General features: G+C 48.2%; 1 protein-coding gene across 10 annotated transcripts in view; it reads left to right on the forward strand.

The window, feature by feature from the left end:
- The first annotated feature begins 23 nt into the window (after positions 1-23).
- Positions 24-17,316, forward strand: part of RBBP5 (RB binding protein 5, histone lysine methyltransferase complex subunit) — a 37,294-nt gene continuing 20,001 nt past the window's right edge. Inside the window, exons 1-14 of one of the 10 annotated variants that reach the window (XM_039565165.1) lie at positions 25-114; positions 494-519; positions 625-797; positions 1,395-1,535; positions 1,903-2,065; positions 2,814-2,923; positions 3,053-3,172; positions 3,805-3,958; positions 4,081-4,152; positions 6,041-6,158; positions 7,711-7,780; positions 9,419-9,648; positions 11,102-11,296; positions 14,265-15,105. In XM_039565165.1, the coding sequence (XP_039421099.1) occupies positions 96-114; positions 494-519; positions 625-797; positions 1,395-1,535; positions 1,903-2,065; positions 2,814-2,923; positions 3,053-3,172; positions 3,805-3,958; positions 4,081-4,152; positions 6,041-6,158; positions 7,711-7,780; positions 9,419-9,648; positions 11,102-11,296; positions 14,265-14,290 (1,617 nt within the window). In that variant the 5' untranslated portion in view covers positions 25-95 and the 3' untranslated portion in view covers positions 14,291-15,105. Of the gene's footprint in view, positions 115-233; positions 263-493; positions 520-624; positions 798-1,394; positions 1,536-1,902; positions 2,066-2,813; positions 2,924-3,052; positions 3,173-3,804; positions 3,959-4,080; positions 4,153-6,040; positions 6,159-7,710; positions 7,781-9,418; positions 9,649-11,101; positions 15,106-17,316 lie in introns of those variants that run through there. The other 9 variants (XM_039565168.1, XM_039565170.1, XM_039565163.1 and 6 more) reach the window with 9 other exon arrangements.

The raw sequence follows: 17,316 nt of genomic DNA on the forward strand, positions 1-17,316 counted from the left end.
GCGGTTTGTCAGGCGAACGGCGAGGCGCGGGCTCGGGCAGGTCCCCCGCGGGGTCCTTCGGCGACGGGAGCGGAGGGAGCGGGATCGGCGGCGCGATGAACCTGGAGCTGCTCGGTGCGGACGGGAGCGGGAACGGGAACGGGAATGGGAATGGGAGCGGGGGGCTGCGGGAGCAGCAGGAGGCGGGAATGGAATGGGGAGGGAGCCGGGAGCGGGGGGCGGCGGGGGCGGGCCGGCGGCGCGATGAACCTGGAGCTGCTCGGTGCGGACGGGAATGGGATGGGAATGGGAATGGGAACGGGGGCGGGCACGGAATCAGGGGGTGGCGCGGCTGGGAATGGGAGTGGAGCTGGGAGCGGGGCAGGACCGGGGACGGCGGGGCCGGGAATGGGGGTGGCTGAGCCGGGCGGCTCCGGGGCTGGTCCCGGTACCGGGCGGGGGCTCGGCGGGGCCGCCCCGCTCGCTCAGCCGCTGCCTTCGCGTTCCTTTGCAGAGTCCTTCGGCCAGAACTACCCCGAGGTAACCGCGCTCCCCGCCCCCGGAGCCGTCCCCGGGCTCTCCCCCGGCTCTCCCCCGGCGGCGGGGGCGGCCTGACCGGGCGCGGGCGCTGCGCTCTCCCCGCAGGAGGCCGACGGGACCCTGGACTGCATCAGCATGGCCCTGACGTGCACCTTCAACCGCTGGGGCACCCTGCTCGCCGTGGGCTGCAACGACGGCAGGATCGTCATCTGGGACTTCCTGACCCGCGGCATCGCCAAGATCATCAGCGCCCACATCCACCCCGTGTGCTCGCTGTGGTGAGCGCCGGAACCGCGCTGCTGCTGCCGCCGGCACCGGGCACGGCCGGCTTGTCCCCGGTGCTGCGGGGCTGCAGCGGCCCTGCCGGGACAGCTGGGGCTGCGAGGGGAGAGGAGAGGGAGAGGGAGAGGGAGAGGGAGAGGGAGAGGGAGAGGAGGCTCCCGGGGAGCTTTGGGTTCTTTTGGTCCTTAAAGGGCTCCGGGAGAGCTGGAGGGGGAGTTGGGATAAGCGGGAATGGCTGAAGGAGATCTTGGGAAGGAGTTCTTCCCTGAGAGGGTGGGGAGGGGCTGGGATGGAATTCCCAGAGAATCCCTGGAAGTGCCCAAGGCCAGCTCGGAGCAGCCTGGGATGGGGGGAGGTGTCCGTGCCCGTGGCAGGGGTGGGAGCAGGATGACCCTTAAGGTCTTCCCACCCCAAACCCTTCCGTGATTCCATGCTTTTTGTCAGGAATTGCACTTTCCCTAAGGACTTTCTGCCTGCCAGGCTCTTTCCAAAGCTGTCCAAATTCCCTCTGAGCCTGCTCCTTTCCCCCCTCCCGGCTGTGTTTGACACTTTTAAGGAATAACTTTACCGGGAATTGCCTCCCTGTGCTGCAGCTGGAGCCGGGATGGGCACAAACTGGTCAGTGCCTCCACCGACAACATCGTGTCGCAGTGGGATGTTCTGTCCGGGGACTGTGACCAGAGATTCCGCTTCCCCTCGCCCATCCTCAAAGTCCAGTACCACCCCCGGGACCAGTAAGTGCAGTGGGAAAAGCGGGGGATGCTCCCAGTGGGGTGGAACCAGCGGCTCTTTGGATTTTCTTCTGTTTCCCAAAGGAATCGTTGGGGTTGTGGGGTTGTGTTGGGATCGGGTTTGGGAGGAAGCGCCTGGAGATGAGTGTGGAAATGTCTCCTCTGCTTTAAAACCGCTGCACAGACTTGGAGAGGGAAAGGAAATTAAAGTAAACCCCAACTTGACATCATTTTGCTGTCCAAGTACCAAAAACAAGACAACAAAAATCGAAGTATCCTGCATTCCTTGATCCACACCGGTGCTTTTTGCTTTTCCTCTAAATGTGGGAATCATTTCCCAGAGAGGGAATTCCCAAGCTTTCCCTTGCAGGAACAGGGTGCTGGTGTGTCCCATGAAGTCGGCGCCGGTGATGCTGACCCTGTCAGACTCCAAGCACGTGGTGCTGCCTGTGGACGACGACTCCGACCTCAACGTGGTGGCCTCGTTCGACAGGAGAGGGGAATACATCTACACGGGCAATGCCAAGGGAAAGGTGAGTGCCCCCGCCTCCCAGCTGGGGCACCAGGGCACGGCCAGGCTGGGCAGCAGCTGGAATTTGCCCATGGAAAAGCGGGGTCAGGCTTTGGAACTGCCCAGGGAGGTTTGGGGTGCCCGTCTCTGGAGGTGTCCGAGGAATTCCTGGAGGTGGCACTCGGTGCTCCAGGTGGGGATGGGGCACCCCAAGAGGTGAGGGGCACAGGGGTGGGTTTGGGGTTTGGGGACCCGTGAGGGGCACAGGAATGGGTTTGGGAAGCAGGAACAGGCACAGGGATGGATTTGGGGAACAGGAATGGGTTTGGGGAACAGGAACAGGCACAGAAGTGGGTTTGGGGAACAGGAATGGGTTTGGGGAACAGTGAGGGGCTCAGGGGTGGTTTTGGGGACAGGAACGAGTTTGGGGAACAGGAACAGGCACAGGGATGGGTTTGGGGACCCATGAGGGGCACAGGGATGGGTTTGGGGAACAGGAACAGGCACAGGGAAGGGTTTGGGGAACAGGTGAGGGGCACAGGGATGGATCTGGGGAATGGGTGAGGGATTGGTTGATGATCCTGGAGGGATTTTCCAACCTCAGGGATTCTGGGATCTTTGACTTTGCTTTTGACACATTTTTGGGATCTTTTCCCAGCGTTCCTGTCCCAGCAGCTCCTGCAGTGTCCCCGGGTGGGCTCAGAGGGTTCTGTTTTGGGGACTGAGTGATGACAAAGCCACTGATTGTTCTCTGTCTGCTTAATCTTCAGATCTTGGTCTTAAAAACAGACACTCAGGATCTTGTTGCTTCCTTCAGAGTGACCACAGGGACCAGCAACACCACGGCCATTAAATCCATCGAGTTCGCCCGCAAAGGGAGGTGAGCGCCTCCGGGGACAGCCCCAAACAGCAGAGAAACTCTTCAAAACCCCACAATTCTTTCATGGGATGGGGTTTTTAATGGTTTGGGTGGGTTTTTTTTTAATGTTCTGTCCCTTTTCTGCTGCAGCTGCTTCCTGATCAACACGGCCGACCGGATCATCCGCGTGTACGACGGGCGGGAGATCCTCACCTGCGGCCGTGACGGGGAGCCCGAGCCCATGCAGAAACTGCAGGACCTGGTCAACAGGTCAGGGGCACGGGGCTGTGGGGTTTGGGGTGTGGGGAGCAGGTCAGGGGCACGGGGCTGTGGGGTTTGGGCTGTGGGGAGCAGGTCAGGGGCACGGGGGCTGTGGGGTTTGGGCTGTGGGGAGCAGGTCAGGGGCACAGGGATGGCTTCAGGGTTTAGGGAACAGGAACAGCTTTGGGGAACAGGGGAGGGCTACAGGGATGGGTTTGGGGAACAGTGACAGGCACAGGGATGGGTTTGGGGAACAGGAATGGGTTTGGGGAACAGGTGAGGGGCTCAGGGGTGGGTTTGGGGTTTGGGGAACAGGGACAGGCACAGGGTGCTCAGCCATTGGAAAAGGCTCCCCAGGGAATTGTCCCGACCCCAGAGGCTGTGGGAAGTTTGGACAACGCCCTCAGGGATGCACTGGGGGGGATGCTGGGGGTTGGATCCCTGATCCTTGCAGGTCCTTTTCCCCTCGGGATATTCCCTGTTGGGTGATGCCAGGGCTGGGATCAGTTCCCATCCCACATTCCGTGCTGAGGACACAACTTCCCATTTGGGATTTGCCTGGAGCAACCTGAACTCTAAACGAGGATGGGAGGGTGCAAAATAACCCCTTTTCCCTGCTCCGTGGTTCTCCGTGGCTGCAGGACCCCCTGGAAGAAGTGCTGCTTCTCGGGGGACGGCGAGTACATCGTGGCGGGCTCGGCGCGGCAGCACGCGCTCTACATCTGGGAGAAGAGCATCGGCAACCTGGTGAAAATCCTGCACGGAACCCGGGGGGAGCTGCTCCTGGACGTGGCAGTAAGGAGAATCCCTGCTGTTGGCATTCCTTGGGATTTGGGAATGAAACTCGGCTGATTCCGTTCGCTAATGAAGGTTTCTCCTCCCTCCCCGCCCTCGCTTCCTCTCCCGGTTCGTTGCAGTGGCATCCGGTGCGGCCCATCATCGCCTCCATCTCCAGCGGGGTGGTTTCCATCTGGGCTCAGAACCAAGTGGTGAGTGAGGCCTTGGGGTCATTCCCGAGTGCTCAGTGAGGCCTTGGGATCATTCCCGAGTGCTCAGTGAGGCCTTGGGGTCATTCCCGAGTGCTCAGTGAGGCCTTGGGGTCATTCCCGAGTGCTCAGTGAGGCCTTGGGATCATTCCCGAGTGCTCAGTGAGGCCTTGGGATCATTCCCGAGTGCTCAGTGAGGCTTTGGGATCATTCCCGAGTGCTCAGTGAGGCCTTGGGGTCATTCCCGAGTGCTCAGTGAGGCCTTGGGATCATTCCCGAGTGCTCAGTGAGGCTTTGGGGTCATTCCCGAGTGCTCAGTGAGGCCTTGGGATCATTCCCGAGTGCTCAGTGAGGCTTTGGGATCATTCCCGAGTGCTCAGTGAGGCCTTGGGATCATTCCCGAGTGCTCAGTGAGGCTTTGGGATCATTCCCGAGTGCTCAGTGAGGCCTTGGGATCATTCCCGAGTGCTGAGTGAGGCCTTGGGATCATTCCCGTGGGATCAAGGCCTGGCACGAGGTGTCCAGGGAAATTTTGGCTGCTCCTGGATCTCTGGAAGTGTCCAGGAGCAACCTGGGAGGGTGAGAGGTGTCCCTGCCCATGAGGATTGGGGATCCCTTCCAACCCAAACCATTCCAGGTGCTGCTTTAGATGGGATATTGGGAATAAATTCTTCCCTGTGAGGGTGGAGAGGGGCTGGGGTGGAATTCCCAGAGAAACCGTGGCTGCCTCATCCCTGGAAGTGTCCATGGCCGGCTTGGAGCAGCCTGGGATCATGGGAAGTGTCCCTGCCCATGGAATAGGATGAGCTTTAAGGTCCCTTCCCACCCAAACCAGTCTGGAATTCCATAATTCCTCACAACTCCATTTTTCTGTGTTGAAATCCTTGATTAAATCCCATTCCCACACTTTTTTTGACCTTTCCTGCTTAATTTTCCCTTGTGATTTGGAGTGTGAGGAGACTCTTCCAACTCCAGCTCAGCTTTGGGTTAATCCTTACAGCTCCATCCCAGGGACATTTTCCATGGGAATTGTTCCCTCCTGGGTGTGCTCCTGAATTCCAGGAGCTCGGAGTGAATCCAGCTGGATGAAATCTGAGCTCCAAGCTGGGCTTTGTGATGTCCACTGCAATATTTAAGGAATATTAACGATGCTGGATTTCCACTGGAATTCATTCATGCAGCTTCTGGTTTGTTACGGGATCATGGACCTAAAGGAGGCTGGATTTTTGGTGCTTTTATGGGATTTTCCTGGATTTTTGGTGCTTTTATGGGATTTTCCTGGATTTTTGGTGCTTTTTACGGGATTTTCCTGGATTTTTGGTGCTTTTATGGGATTTTCCTGGATTTTTGGTGCTTTTTACGGGATTTTCCTTGATTTTTGGTGCTTTTATCGGATTTTCCTGGATTTTTGGTGCTTTTATGGGATTTTCTTTGGGTTTTGGTGCTTTTATGGGATTTTCCTGGATTTTTGGTGCTTTTTACGGGATTTTCCTGGATTTTTGGTGCTTTTATGGGATTTTCCTGGATTTTTGGTGCTTTTATGGGATTTTCTTTGGGTTTTGGTGCTTTTATGGGATTTTCTTTGATTTTTGGTGCTTTAATGTGATTTTCCTTGATTTTTGATGCTTTTATGGGATTTTCCTGGATTTTTGGTGCTTTTATAGGATTTTCCTGAGATTGCAGAGCCACAGAATGATTGAGGTTGGAAAAACCCTTGCAGATGATCAATTCCAGCCATTCCCAGCTCTGTCCCTTATCCCCAGGTGCCACATCCACGTTTTAAACGCCTCCAGGATATTTCATTGTGTTGGATTGAAGGAATCCAAGGAATTCTCCTCAGAGCTGCTCTTTGTATCAATTAAAACCCCTTTTTTACCACTTTTATTTTTAGGAAAACTGGAGTGCCTTTGCCCCTGATTTCAAGGAGCTGGATGAAAATGTGGAATACGAGGAGAGGGAATCGGAATTCGACATCGAGGACGAGGACAAGAGCGAGCCAGAGCAGACAGGTACAGCCCAAACCCTTCCCAGGGAATTCCCAGCCTGCCTGGGATCCTTGGAATCCTTGGAATCCGTGGCCTGGCCGCTTGGTGGTGCCCAGAAACCACGGGAAAAAAAAAATCCTGGAATGTCAAAAACCCATGGAAATGAGGATTATTCCCAGCTCTCCTCATTAGCAGCCTTGAATGCTTCCTATTCAAGCACTTCCCATCATTTCATTCATTGGAATTTAGGAATTTGGGCAGTTTTTATCTTCACTGTAACGTTGGTTTTGTGGGAATTAAGCATCCAAATCAATTTAAGCAGGTGGAGAACTGGATGAGTGGAAAAAACCAAAATATTTTGGAGGGTTGAAGTCCTCTCCCTGCCTTTATTCCTGGTGGTTTTTAGGGATAGCTCTGGATTAGACCACGGGAAAATGAGGTAAAAACCAAATGGGTGAAAAAGGAATAGTTGGAGGTTTGTTTTGTGGTAGAATAGGAAATATTTTAGGGGGTTTTGTGCTTTGATAGGAAATATTTTAGGGGTTTTTTTGTGTTTTAACAGGAATTATTTGAGGTTTGTTTTGTGCTTTAATAAGAATTACTTTAGATTGGTTTTGTGGTTTAACAGGAAATGTTTTAGGTTTGTTTTTTGCTTTAATGGGAAATATTTTAGGGGGTTTTTTGTGCTTTAATATGAATTATTTTAAGTTTGTATTTTGCTTTAATAGGAAATATTTTAGGGGGTTTTTGTGCTTTGATAGGAAATATTTTAGGGGTTTTTTTGTGTTTTAACAGGAATTATTTTAGGTTTGTTTTGTGCTTCAGTAAGAAATATTTTAGATTTCTTCTTTAATAGGAAATATTTTAGCTTAGTATTTTGCTTTAATAGGAAATATTTTAAGTTTGTTTTATATTTTATTATGAATTACTTTAGGTTTGTTTTGTGCTTTAATAGGAAATATTTTAGGGGGTTTTTTCTGCTTTAATAAGAATTATTTCAGGTTTGTATTTTGCTTTAATAGGAAATACTTTAAATTTGTTTTGTGCTTTAGTAGGAAATACTTTAGGGATTCTTTTGTGCTTTAAAAGGAAATATTTTAGACTTGTTTTGTGTTTTAATAGGAAATATTTTAGACTTGTTTTCTGCTTTAATAGGAAATATTTGAAATTTGTTTTGTCCTTTAATATAAATTATTTTAGATTTTTCTTGTGCTTTAATAGGAAATATTTTAGGGTATTTTTGGGCTTGAATGTGAATTATTTTAGATTTGTTTTGTGCTCTACCAGGAAATATTTTAGGGTTGTTTTTTTTTTTTTTTTGCTTTAACGTGATAAGGAATACTTGGGGTTTGTTTTCTCTTTTAATTTAATAACAAACATTTTAGTGGGGTTTTTCCTGCTTTAATAGGAAACATTTCAGGTTATTTTTTTGCTTTAATTGAATAGGAAACACTTCAGGTCTCTTTCCTGCTCCACTCCTGCCCGATCAGGCGTTCAAGCACAGCCAGCCCCGCTCTTCCCAAGCCTTTTCCCTTCTCTTTCCCGCCTTTAATTCCCATTTTTCCTGGATTTCCAGGTGCTGACGCCGCGGAGGATGAGGAGGTGGACGTGACCAGCGTGGATCCCATCGCCGCCTTCTGCAGCAGGTGCCAGAACCTTTTAATTAAAACATTCATCCCCAAATCCTCACTAATACAAATTAATTAACCTTTATAAAACACGACATTCGCTTTATGAAACACAAAGTTCCCTTCATAAAACCCAAAATTCCGTTTATAAAACACAACATTTCCTTCATAAAACACAAAATTCCCTTCATAAAACCCAACATTCCCTTCATAAAACCCAACTTTCCCTTCATAAAACCCAACATTCCCTTCATAAAACCCAAAATTCCATTTATAAAACACAAAATTCCCTTCATAAAACCGAAATTTCCCTTCCTATAAACCCAAAATGCCCTTCATAAAACCCAACATTTTCTTCATAAAACAGAAAATTCCCTCATAAAACCCAACATTCCCTTCATAAAACCCAAAACTCCCTTCATAAAACCCAAAATTTTCTTTAAAAACCACAAAATTCCCTTTAAAAACCCAACATTCCCTTCATAAACCCCAGCATTCCCTTCATAAACCCCAACATCCCTTCATAAAACCCAACATTCCCTTCATAAAACCCAACATTCCCTTCATAAACCCAACATTCCCTTCATAAAACCCAACATTCCCTTCACAAACCCCAACATCCTTTCATAAAACCCAACATTCCCTTCACAAACCCCAACATCCGTTCACAAAACCCAACATTCCCTTCATAAAACCCAAAATTTTCTTTAAAAACCACAAAATTCCCTTTAAAAACCCAACATTCCCTTCATAAAACCCAACTTTCCCTTCATAAAACCCAACATTTTCTTTATAAAACCCAACATTCCCTTCATAAAACCCAACTTACCCTTCATAAAACCCAACATTTTCTTTATAAAACCCAAAATTCCCTTCATAAAACCCAACTTTCCCTTCATAAAACCCAACATTTTCTTTATAAAACCCAACATTCCCTTCATAAAACCCAGCATTCCCTTCATAAACCCAACATTCCCTTCACAAACCCCAACATTCCCTTCACAAACCCCAACATTCCCTTCACAAACCCCAACATTCCCTTCACAAACCCCAACATCCTTTCATAAAACCCAACATTCCCTTCACAAACCCCAACATCCGTTCACAAAACCCAACATTCCCTTCATAAAACCCAAAATTTTCTTTAAAAACCACAAAATTCCCTTTAAAAACCCAACATTCCCTTCATAAAACCCAACTTTCCCTTCATAAAACCCAACATTTTCTTTATAAAACCCAACATTCCCTTCATAAAACCCAACTTTCCCTTCATAAAACCCAACATTTTCTTTATAAAACCCAACATTCCCTTCATAAAACCCAACTTTCCCTTCATAAAACCCAACATTTTCTTTATAAAACCCAACATTCCCTTCATAAAACCCAGCATTCCCTTCATAAACCCAACATTCCCTTCACAAACCCCAACATTCCCTTCACAAACCCCAACATCCTTTCATAAAACCCAACATTCCCTTCACAAACCCCAACATCCTTTCACAAAACCCAACATTCCCTTCATAAACCCCAAAATTTTCTTTAAAAACCACAAAATTCCCTTTAAAAACCCAACATTCCCTTCACAAACCCCCTCTATGGAACCCCATAAACACAGAATGCTGGTTTCAAACCCCCCCCGACGTTTCTTGCCCTCAGCGACGAGGAGCTGGAGGACTCCAAGGCCCTGCTGTACCTTCCCATCGCTCCGGAGGTGGAGGATCCCGAGGAGAATCCCTACGGGCCCCCTCCGGACGCGGTGCAGAGCTCCCTGACGGACGAGGGGCTGGGCTCCGAGAAGAAGCGCCAGAGCTCCTCGGACGGGCCCCAGGCCCCCAAGAAAAAACCCAAAACCACCAACATCGAGCTCCAGGGAGTCCCTAATGACGGTGGGTGGGAGCTGGGCCGGGATTCGGCTCCATCCTGCGCCTCAGGGAGGGATCCAATCCCAGGATTTCAAGGGTTTTCTTCCTTGCTTGGGAGTTGTTCTTACAGCAGCTTGAGAGCTGCGGGTTTGGGGGTGGTTTAAAAGCTGGGAATGAGGGAGGAATCCTGAAATTGGGGGGTTTTTTTTATAGGGTTGTGGAATGGTTTGGGGTGGGAAAGCCTTAAGGATCTTCCAGTCCCGCATCTTCCACGATTCTGGGGTGCTCCCGCCTGGCCTGGGACACACCCAGGGATGATGAGGCAGCCACAGCTTCTGTGGGAATTTCAGGAAGGAATCCTGAAAAATGGGGATTTTTTATAGAATCGTGGAATGGTTTGGGCTTGGAAGAGCTTAAGGATCATCCCATTCCCACTCCTGCCATGGGCAGGGCACCTTCCCCGATCCCAGTTGGTTCCAAACCCTGTCCAGCCTTGGGGACTTCCAGGGATGGGGCAACCACAGCTTCTCTGGGAATCTCAGGCTCTCCCAGGGAAGAATTCCTTCCCAAAATCCCATCTGGCGGTGGGAACCCATTCCCTTTATCCCACCATCCATCCCTTATCCCAAACCCCTCTCTGGGATCCCTTTAGGAACCAGAATTTCATGATTATTCCCATATTTTGCAGGATAACTCACCCAGAATTCCCATTTTTTCCTGCTAACTCACCCAGAATTTCATCACTATTCCCACATTTTAGGGAATAACCCACCCAGAATTCCCATTTTTCCTGCTAACTCACCCAGAATTTCATCACTATTCCCACATTTTAGGGAATAACCCACCCAGAATTCCCAGTTTTTCCTGCTAACTCACCCAGAATTTCATCATTATTCCCACATTTTAGGGAATAACCCACCCAGAATTCCCATTTTCCCCTGCTAACTCACCCAGAATTTTATTATTCACACATTTTGCAGGATAACTCACCCAGAATTCCATTATTGACACACTTTAAGGAAAGAACCACCCAGGATTTCACTATTCCCACATTTTAGGGATAACTCACCCAGAATTCCCATTTTCCCCTGCTAACTCACCCAGAATTTCATGATTATTCCCACATTTTAGGGATAACTCACCCAAAATTCCCATTTTCCCCTGCTAACTCACCCAGAATTTCATCACTATTCCCACATTTTAGGGAATAACCCACCCAGAATTCCCATTTTTCCTGCTAACTCACCCAGAATTTCATCACTATTCCCACATTTTGCGGATAACTCACCCAGAATTTCATCACTATTCCCACATTTTAGGGAATAACCCACCCAGAATTCCCAGTTTTTCCTGCTAACTCACCCAGAATTTCATCACTATTCCCACATTTTAGGGAATAACCCACCCAGAATTTCACCGCCCACCCATTTTAGGGATAAACTCACCTTTGAATTCCCGTTTTTCCCCCTGCTCACAGAAGTCCATCCGCTGCTGGGGGTGAAGGGAGATGGTAAATCCAAGAAGAAGCAAGCAGGCAGGCCTAAAGGATCAAAAGGTAAAGACAAAGATTCTCCATTTAAGCCGAAACTCTACAAAGGGGACAGAGGTTCTTTACCTCTGGAAGGAGCAGCCAAGGGCAAAGTGCAGGCGGAGCTGGGCCAGCCCTTGCCAGGTAAGGAACCACTGTCACTGTCCCTGCTTGGTGGCCTTTGCTTCGTGCTCACCTGACTCCTTAGAGGCCTCTGTAGCTTCCCAAAAATTCTCCCTCCCTGCTCAGCTGCTGGCAAGGAGAGGCAAAATGGGGTTTTTGAGGAAAATGGCAGCGTTTTTAAACGTTGGAAATCGGAGTGAAATCCCTTCACGGGGAGGGGTTTTGTGGGTGCTGAGAGCTGCTCCTAAACAAAACCCGTGGAATTCTGTCAATTGCTTCCCTCAGCTCCTGCAGAAATCCTAAAATAGCTGGATTGGGGTTGATTTTGGGGGGGGGAATGGGAATATCGGAGGATTCTGCAGTTATTTTGGGCCATCCTTAGCAGGCAGAGGGACACAGAAGGCAGGAGAAAAGGAGCAGCAATCGTGATTTGTTGGGAAACAAACGCTGGGATAAAAGCCAGCAGCTGGATTTCCCATTCCCAGCTGTGCTGCAGCCTCCTTGAAATTCCAGTGGCCACAAACCAGGATAAATCTGGGATTTTCCTCCTTCACAACTGCTGCAAACCAGGAGAAATTTGGGTTTTCCCCCTTTTTTTGCTGGATTTTGCTGTGTGCCAGAGCAGGACAGTTGCAGTCACCTCCGTTGGCTCCCAACCTGAGCCTCAAACATTTCCCATTGTCCAATTTCCTTCTTTTTTTGGGGAAAAGCTCCTCCCAGCCCAGCACAGAGAGCACAGTTTGGCTGCAGTGCTGATTTTTTTGTTGGTTTTTATTTAAGATTCTAATCCAGAACTCGGGGTTGGGACGCAACCAAAAGGTCCAAAGATCCCAAAGATGGATTTGATGGATCCAATTTTGCATTTCCTTGAGCTCAGCAGCTGCTGCCGTGGATTTTAGGCTTTCCAGGAGTGATTTATTCCCTCTTTCCCTCCCCTCACTGCTGCCCACCCTGCTCCTCGTCCCTCCTGCTCAGCTCCTCGGTGTCGCTTGTCCTGATCGTTGTTATTTTGCAGGGATTTGGGATTCTTTTCTGGAAGAACCTGGGGGATGTTCTCTGGGCACTTTTCCACCTGGAAAAATCCAGGAATGGAAGAGCCAAGGAGCATCCTTGGGTGGGATTTGGGAGGTGCTGGGGTGGGATTTGCCTCGTGGGGGATTTTTTGGGGGCGATTTTCCAAGACTTTTGGGTGTTTTCAAGGATGGCAGGGATCACCTGGATGGACAGGGCTGGTTTGGAGATCATTCATTGCATCAGCAGCCCTGTTAATTGTGGCTTTTATCACTGCTAATTAACACAACAATGTAATTAACAACAGAAATGAGGCAGGATCACGGCTGGGAACCTGAATGTGTCCATTTCCAAGGAGAATTTCAATCCTTGGCTTCCAAGCAATGCTGGATGCTCGGTTTTTCCGTGTTTGAGGGGCTGGATGAGCCGGGTGTGCTTTTAGAGAAGTGCTTTAATATTTAATTAACATTTAATTAACATTTAATTAACATTAAGTCTTGCTCAGCCCTGTCAGGGGGTGCTGACTGTAACTTTGTCATCAGCTGCTGTCCCTAATTCCTTGTTTTCTGTGGAGCTTGGCGTCACTTCCTCGCTGGAAAATCCCATTCCCAATCCCTCTGGAATGTTCCAAAAGCAGCAGCAGAGCAGCCAAGCTCCTTTCCTGGATTTTCTGGTTTTGCCCCTCCTTGCCCAGCCCTGTTTGGGAGGATTTTGGGGTGGATTTGCTGTTGGTGCTGTTCCAACCCAGCAACAGGAAACATCGGGATTATTAGGGCTGGGATAGGATTCCTGAGCCAGCACAGCAAGCTGGGAATTTGTTTTCCTCAAAAACCCAAATTCCACTCAATTTTCCCATCAGCTGGAGGTGGCAGAGCTCCCTAAAATCTGCTTTGAGTCTTTGCTGCCTGTGCTGGCTTTGAGGTGTTTTCCATGCAGGTTTGGGATGAAGGGAAATAGGGAAAAATCCCTGCCTGCGATGGTGAGGAGTTCCCAGAGGAGCTGTGGCTGCCCCTGGATCCCTGGAAGTGTCCGAGGGTTGAGTTTGGAGCACCCTGGGATCGTGGGAGGGGTCCCTGCCCATGGAGTGGGATGAGCTTTAAGGTCCCTTCCCACCCAAACCGTGGCATTCCATGAGAATCCATATTGGGATGGATTCCTGACCTCCTGCAGCCCTGACCTGAGAGGATCCAGCAGATTCCCAGTGGATCCCAGTGCTGGAATCTCTGTAGGAGCCACCATGTGCAGGGAAAGAACCCATCCCTTGGCTCTTCCCAATCCCACAGAAATCCATGGAATTCTCTCTGTCCTTTGCTCTCTTCACCCCTTGGACCTAAAATTCCCATTTTGGGCCGCCAGCTTTTCCTTGGGCTTCCAGCACATTCCAAATTCCCATGCTTGGATCCAGGCTCCCTTTCCCATCCCTGTTGCACGGAGTGGGAATTCTGCCACAAGTTTTGGGGCTGAAACAGCTGCACAGGGAGGGATTTTCCCTGGAAAACCTTGGGGATGTCCGTGCAGGAGCTGCATGGCTGGGCCTGGGAGCAGTGCTGTGAGCTGGCAGCAAACGTTAAGCTCAGATTTTGGTGTTAAACTCAGCTTTGAGCCTAAACAACCCGAGCAGTTCCATCATTTTATAGTCTCCAATAAAATCCTCTGCTCTGCTTTCACCCAAATTTAGGTGAAACTTGATTTCCCTTTTTTTTTTTTTTTTGCTCTGAGATTTTGGGAATTAAGAATCATTTGGCACCGGGTAAGTTTGGGAATAAAGAATTTCTGAGCCGTGCCGTGTTCCCAGAATCCCAAATAAATCCCAGAGCTGTCTACGAGCAGTCTCTTGGTGCTGAAATTCCGTTCTTTAGCCACAAAATCTTGCTTTTCCCTGGATTTTTTTTCCTGCCCCATTTGGGGCTCTCTGGTTTCTGGGAGCCTCTGGATGGGGCTGCTCACTCATTTTTCCCGTCTCTGGTCTCTTTAGCAGGTGGTGCAATCTCAGAGTTGCTATGAAGACTCCTCTCCTCTATTCCCTGTCCTCTTTCCTCTCTTGGCACCCCAGTGTGGCAACGCTGGAGCGCTCGGTCCGGGAGGACTGGCCCAGCACAGACTGATCCCATGGATTCAGGGAGTGACTTGGGGCAGGAATGACTCTGCAAGAGGGAGCAGCCTCCGGCCCTCCGGCTGCCTCTCCATGGATCAGTGGCCCTTGGCAAGGAGAAGGCTTGGACTGAGCTCCTGTGGGATTTGTGGGGACAAATCCCTGTCCCAAAGTGACCTGGGCCCCTTCCCTGCCACTCCAGAGCCTCTCCACCTTTATCTCCTCAAACCTCTCATCATTCCCGGATGGAAGAACATCCCAAAGTGTGTATTTTTTATTCCTGACTGTATCCTGCAAACTCCCCTTTTCCACCTGGGAATTCCCATCTCGCTGAGCTGGGGCTGCTCCCGTTCCTGCCCAGTTTTTCCCGGGAAGCTCCGAGCTCCCTGCTGGCTGACAGGATGGGGGCAGAGCTGCTGATCCCAGGCCAGATTTTGAGGAATTTCCAGTGGGATGTGAGGAGCTGAGGCCCCCTCTGGAATCCACCTTGGTTTGGTGTTTATTTTTCCCGCTCTGCTGGTGGGAGAAGGAGCAAGTTTCCATCAAAAATTCATTTTCCAATGGTTTTTTTTTTTCCCAGCCTGTGATTCCCAAAGCTCTGCTGGAGCTCCCTCCCGTCCTCCCAGTGGTTTTGTTCCGGCTCTTCCCTGGGAGATGCTCCTTCAGGAATATCTGGGCTCCTCCTTCACTGGGAGATAAATTAAAACCAATTTTCTCTGAACTGAAACAGAACTTTTCCAAAGGGTTTCTGTTTTTCCCACTTCTGGGTTAAAAATGGAAGCTGGCAGCTCATTCCCAACCTTTTATTCCTTTAGGATTTCCCTGTAGGAATGGGAATGGCACTTCCCCTGCCCAGTACCCGCAGCCTGGCACCTGTTACCCCACACCAGCATCCCGATAAAAGGAAATTTCATTCCTAAATCCCGCTTTTTCCCCCAGACTTTGGAGTTTTCGTTGCTCTCGGTATTCCCCCAGGTGGAATTTTTGGGATCATCACGAGGTGTTTCAATTTCCTGCACATCCTGCAGGCATTAAAAGCAGGAAGGGAATCATCAAGTGCTGAATTTGCAGCCACAACTCTGCACGAGCTGCCCGAGAGAGAAAAATGAGAGAAACCGTTTGGAAATCAGAGCTTTTGAAATTGTTCCAAACTCAACATTTTCCTTTCCAGCTTTGGGGCCATTGGGTTCGTTCCATGACATTTATGACCACGAGTGTAAAATTGGATTTTTGGGGGTTTTTTTTCTGCTTCTGGGGTGACTCTGTCCCGTCAGAGCCACCCTGGCTGCTGTGCCTGACCCCCTGGGTTTAAAAATGCACACTGCAGGTTGGGGTGAAGCACTGAACTCACCCCAAACTCCAGTTCCCCTCTCTTCCAACCCCTCTGTACAGTGGAAATTCCCTGCATTTGTTCTCTTCCAGCTCTTCTTTCATTTCCTGCTTTGTTCCCATCCTTATTTTCTTTCCTGGTTATTCCCATCTTTATTTTATTTCCTGATTTCTTTCCCATTTTAATTTTATTTCCTGGTTATTTCCATCCTTATTTCATTTCCTGCTTTATTCCCGTCTTTATTTTATTTCCTGATTTATTCCCATTTTTATTTTCTTTCCTGGTTATTCCCATCTTTATTTTATTTCCTGATTTTTTTTCCCCATCTTTATTTAATTTCCTGCTTTATTCCCATCTTTATTTTATTTCCTGGTTATTCCCACTCTTATTTTCTTTCCTGCTTTATTCCTGTCCTTATTTTCTTTCCTGGTTATTCCCATCTTTATTTAATTTCCTGATTTATTCCCATTTTTATTTCATTCCCTGGTTTATTCCCATCCTTATTTTCTTTCCTGCTTTATTCCTATCCTTATTTTCTTTCCTGGTTAATCCCATTTTTATTTTCTTTCCTGGTTATTCCCATCTTTATTTCCTGATTTTTCCCCATTTTTATTTTATTTCCTGCTTTATTCCCATCTTTATTTAATTTCCTGATTTATTCCCATTTTTATTTCATTCCCTGGTTTATTCCCATCCTTATTTTCTTTCCTGCTTTATTCCTATCCTTATTTTCTTTCCTGGTTATTCCCATCTTTATTTTATTTCCTGATTTTTCCCCATTTTTATTTTATTTCTTGTTTTGATTCCCATCTTTATTTTATTCCCCAGTTTATTCCCATCCTTGTTTTCCTTCCTGATTTATTCCCACTTCTATTTTATTTTATTTTATTTTATTTTATTTTATTTTATTTTTATTTCCTGATTTATTCCTTATTTTATTTTATTTTATTTTATTTCATGATTTACTCCCACTTTTATTTTATTTTTTTTATTTCCTGATTTATTCCCACTTTTATTTTATTTTATTTTATTTTATTTCCTGCTTTATTCCCACTTTTATTCTATTTTATTTTCTTTCCTGCTTTATTCCCACTTTTATTTTATTTTATTTTATTTTATTTCCTGCTTTATTCCCACTTTTATTCTATTTTCTTTCCTGCTTTATTCCCACTTTTATTTTATTTTATTTGATTTTATTTTATTTCCTGCTTTATTCCCACTTCTATTTTCTTTCCCAGTTTTCCCATCCTTGTTTCCCATAGTTTTGTACAGTCCCGGCTCAGCTCCCGCGGTGCCCAGCAGTGGTGGTGGTTTTGTGTTTGTAAATAAAGAGGTACCTCCCATTTCCTAAAATCCGGGGGTAAATCTTGGCTTTTCCATGGAAATGTTGGGGTTTACATCCTGCTGGAATTTGGGAATCGTCCAAGCACCTCATGTTTGGTCTTTCCAGCAGGAATTGGGTTGGTTTTATTGAAGAGAAGGAGTAAATCTGGAGTAAAACCAAACCCTGAGTGCTCAGAGCTTTACTCAGGGGATGGAATTCCCAGAGAATCCATGGCTGCTCCATCCCTGGAAGTGTCCAAGGCCAGGCTGGACGGGGCTTGGAGC

Source organism: Corvus cornix, chromosome 26 (assembly GCF_000738735.6).
Source record: "Corvus cornix cornix isolate S_Up_H32 chromosome 26, ASM73873v5, whole genome shotgun sequence".
Lineage (NCBI taxonomy): Eukaryota > Metazoa > Chordata > Aves > Passeriformes > Corvidae > Corvus > Corvus cornix.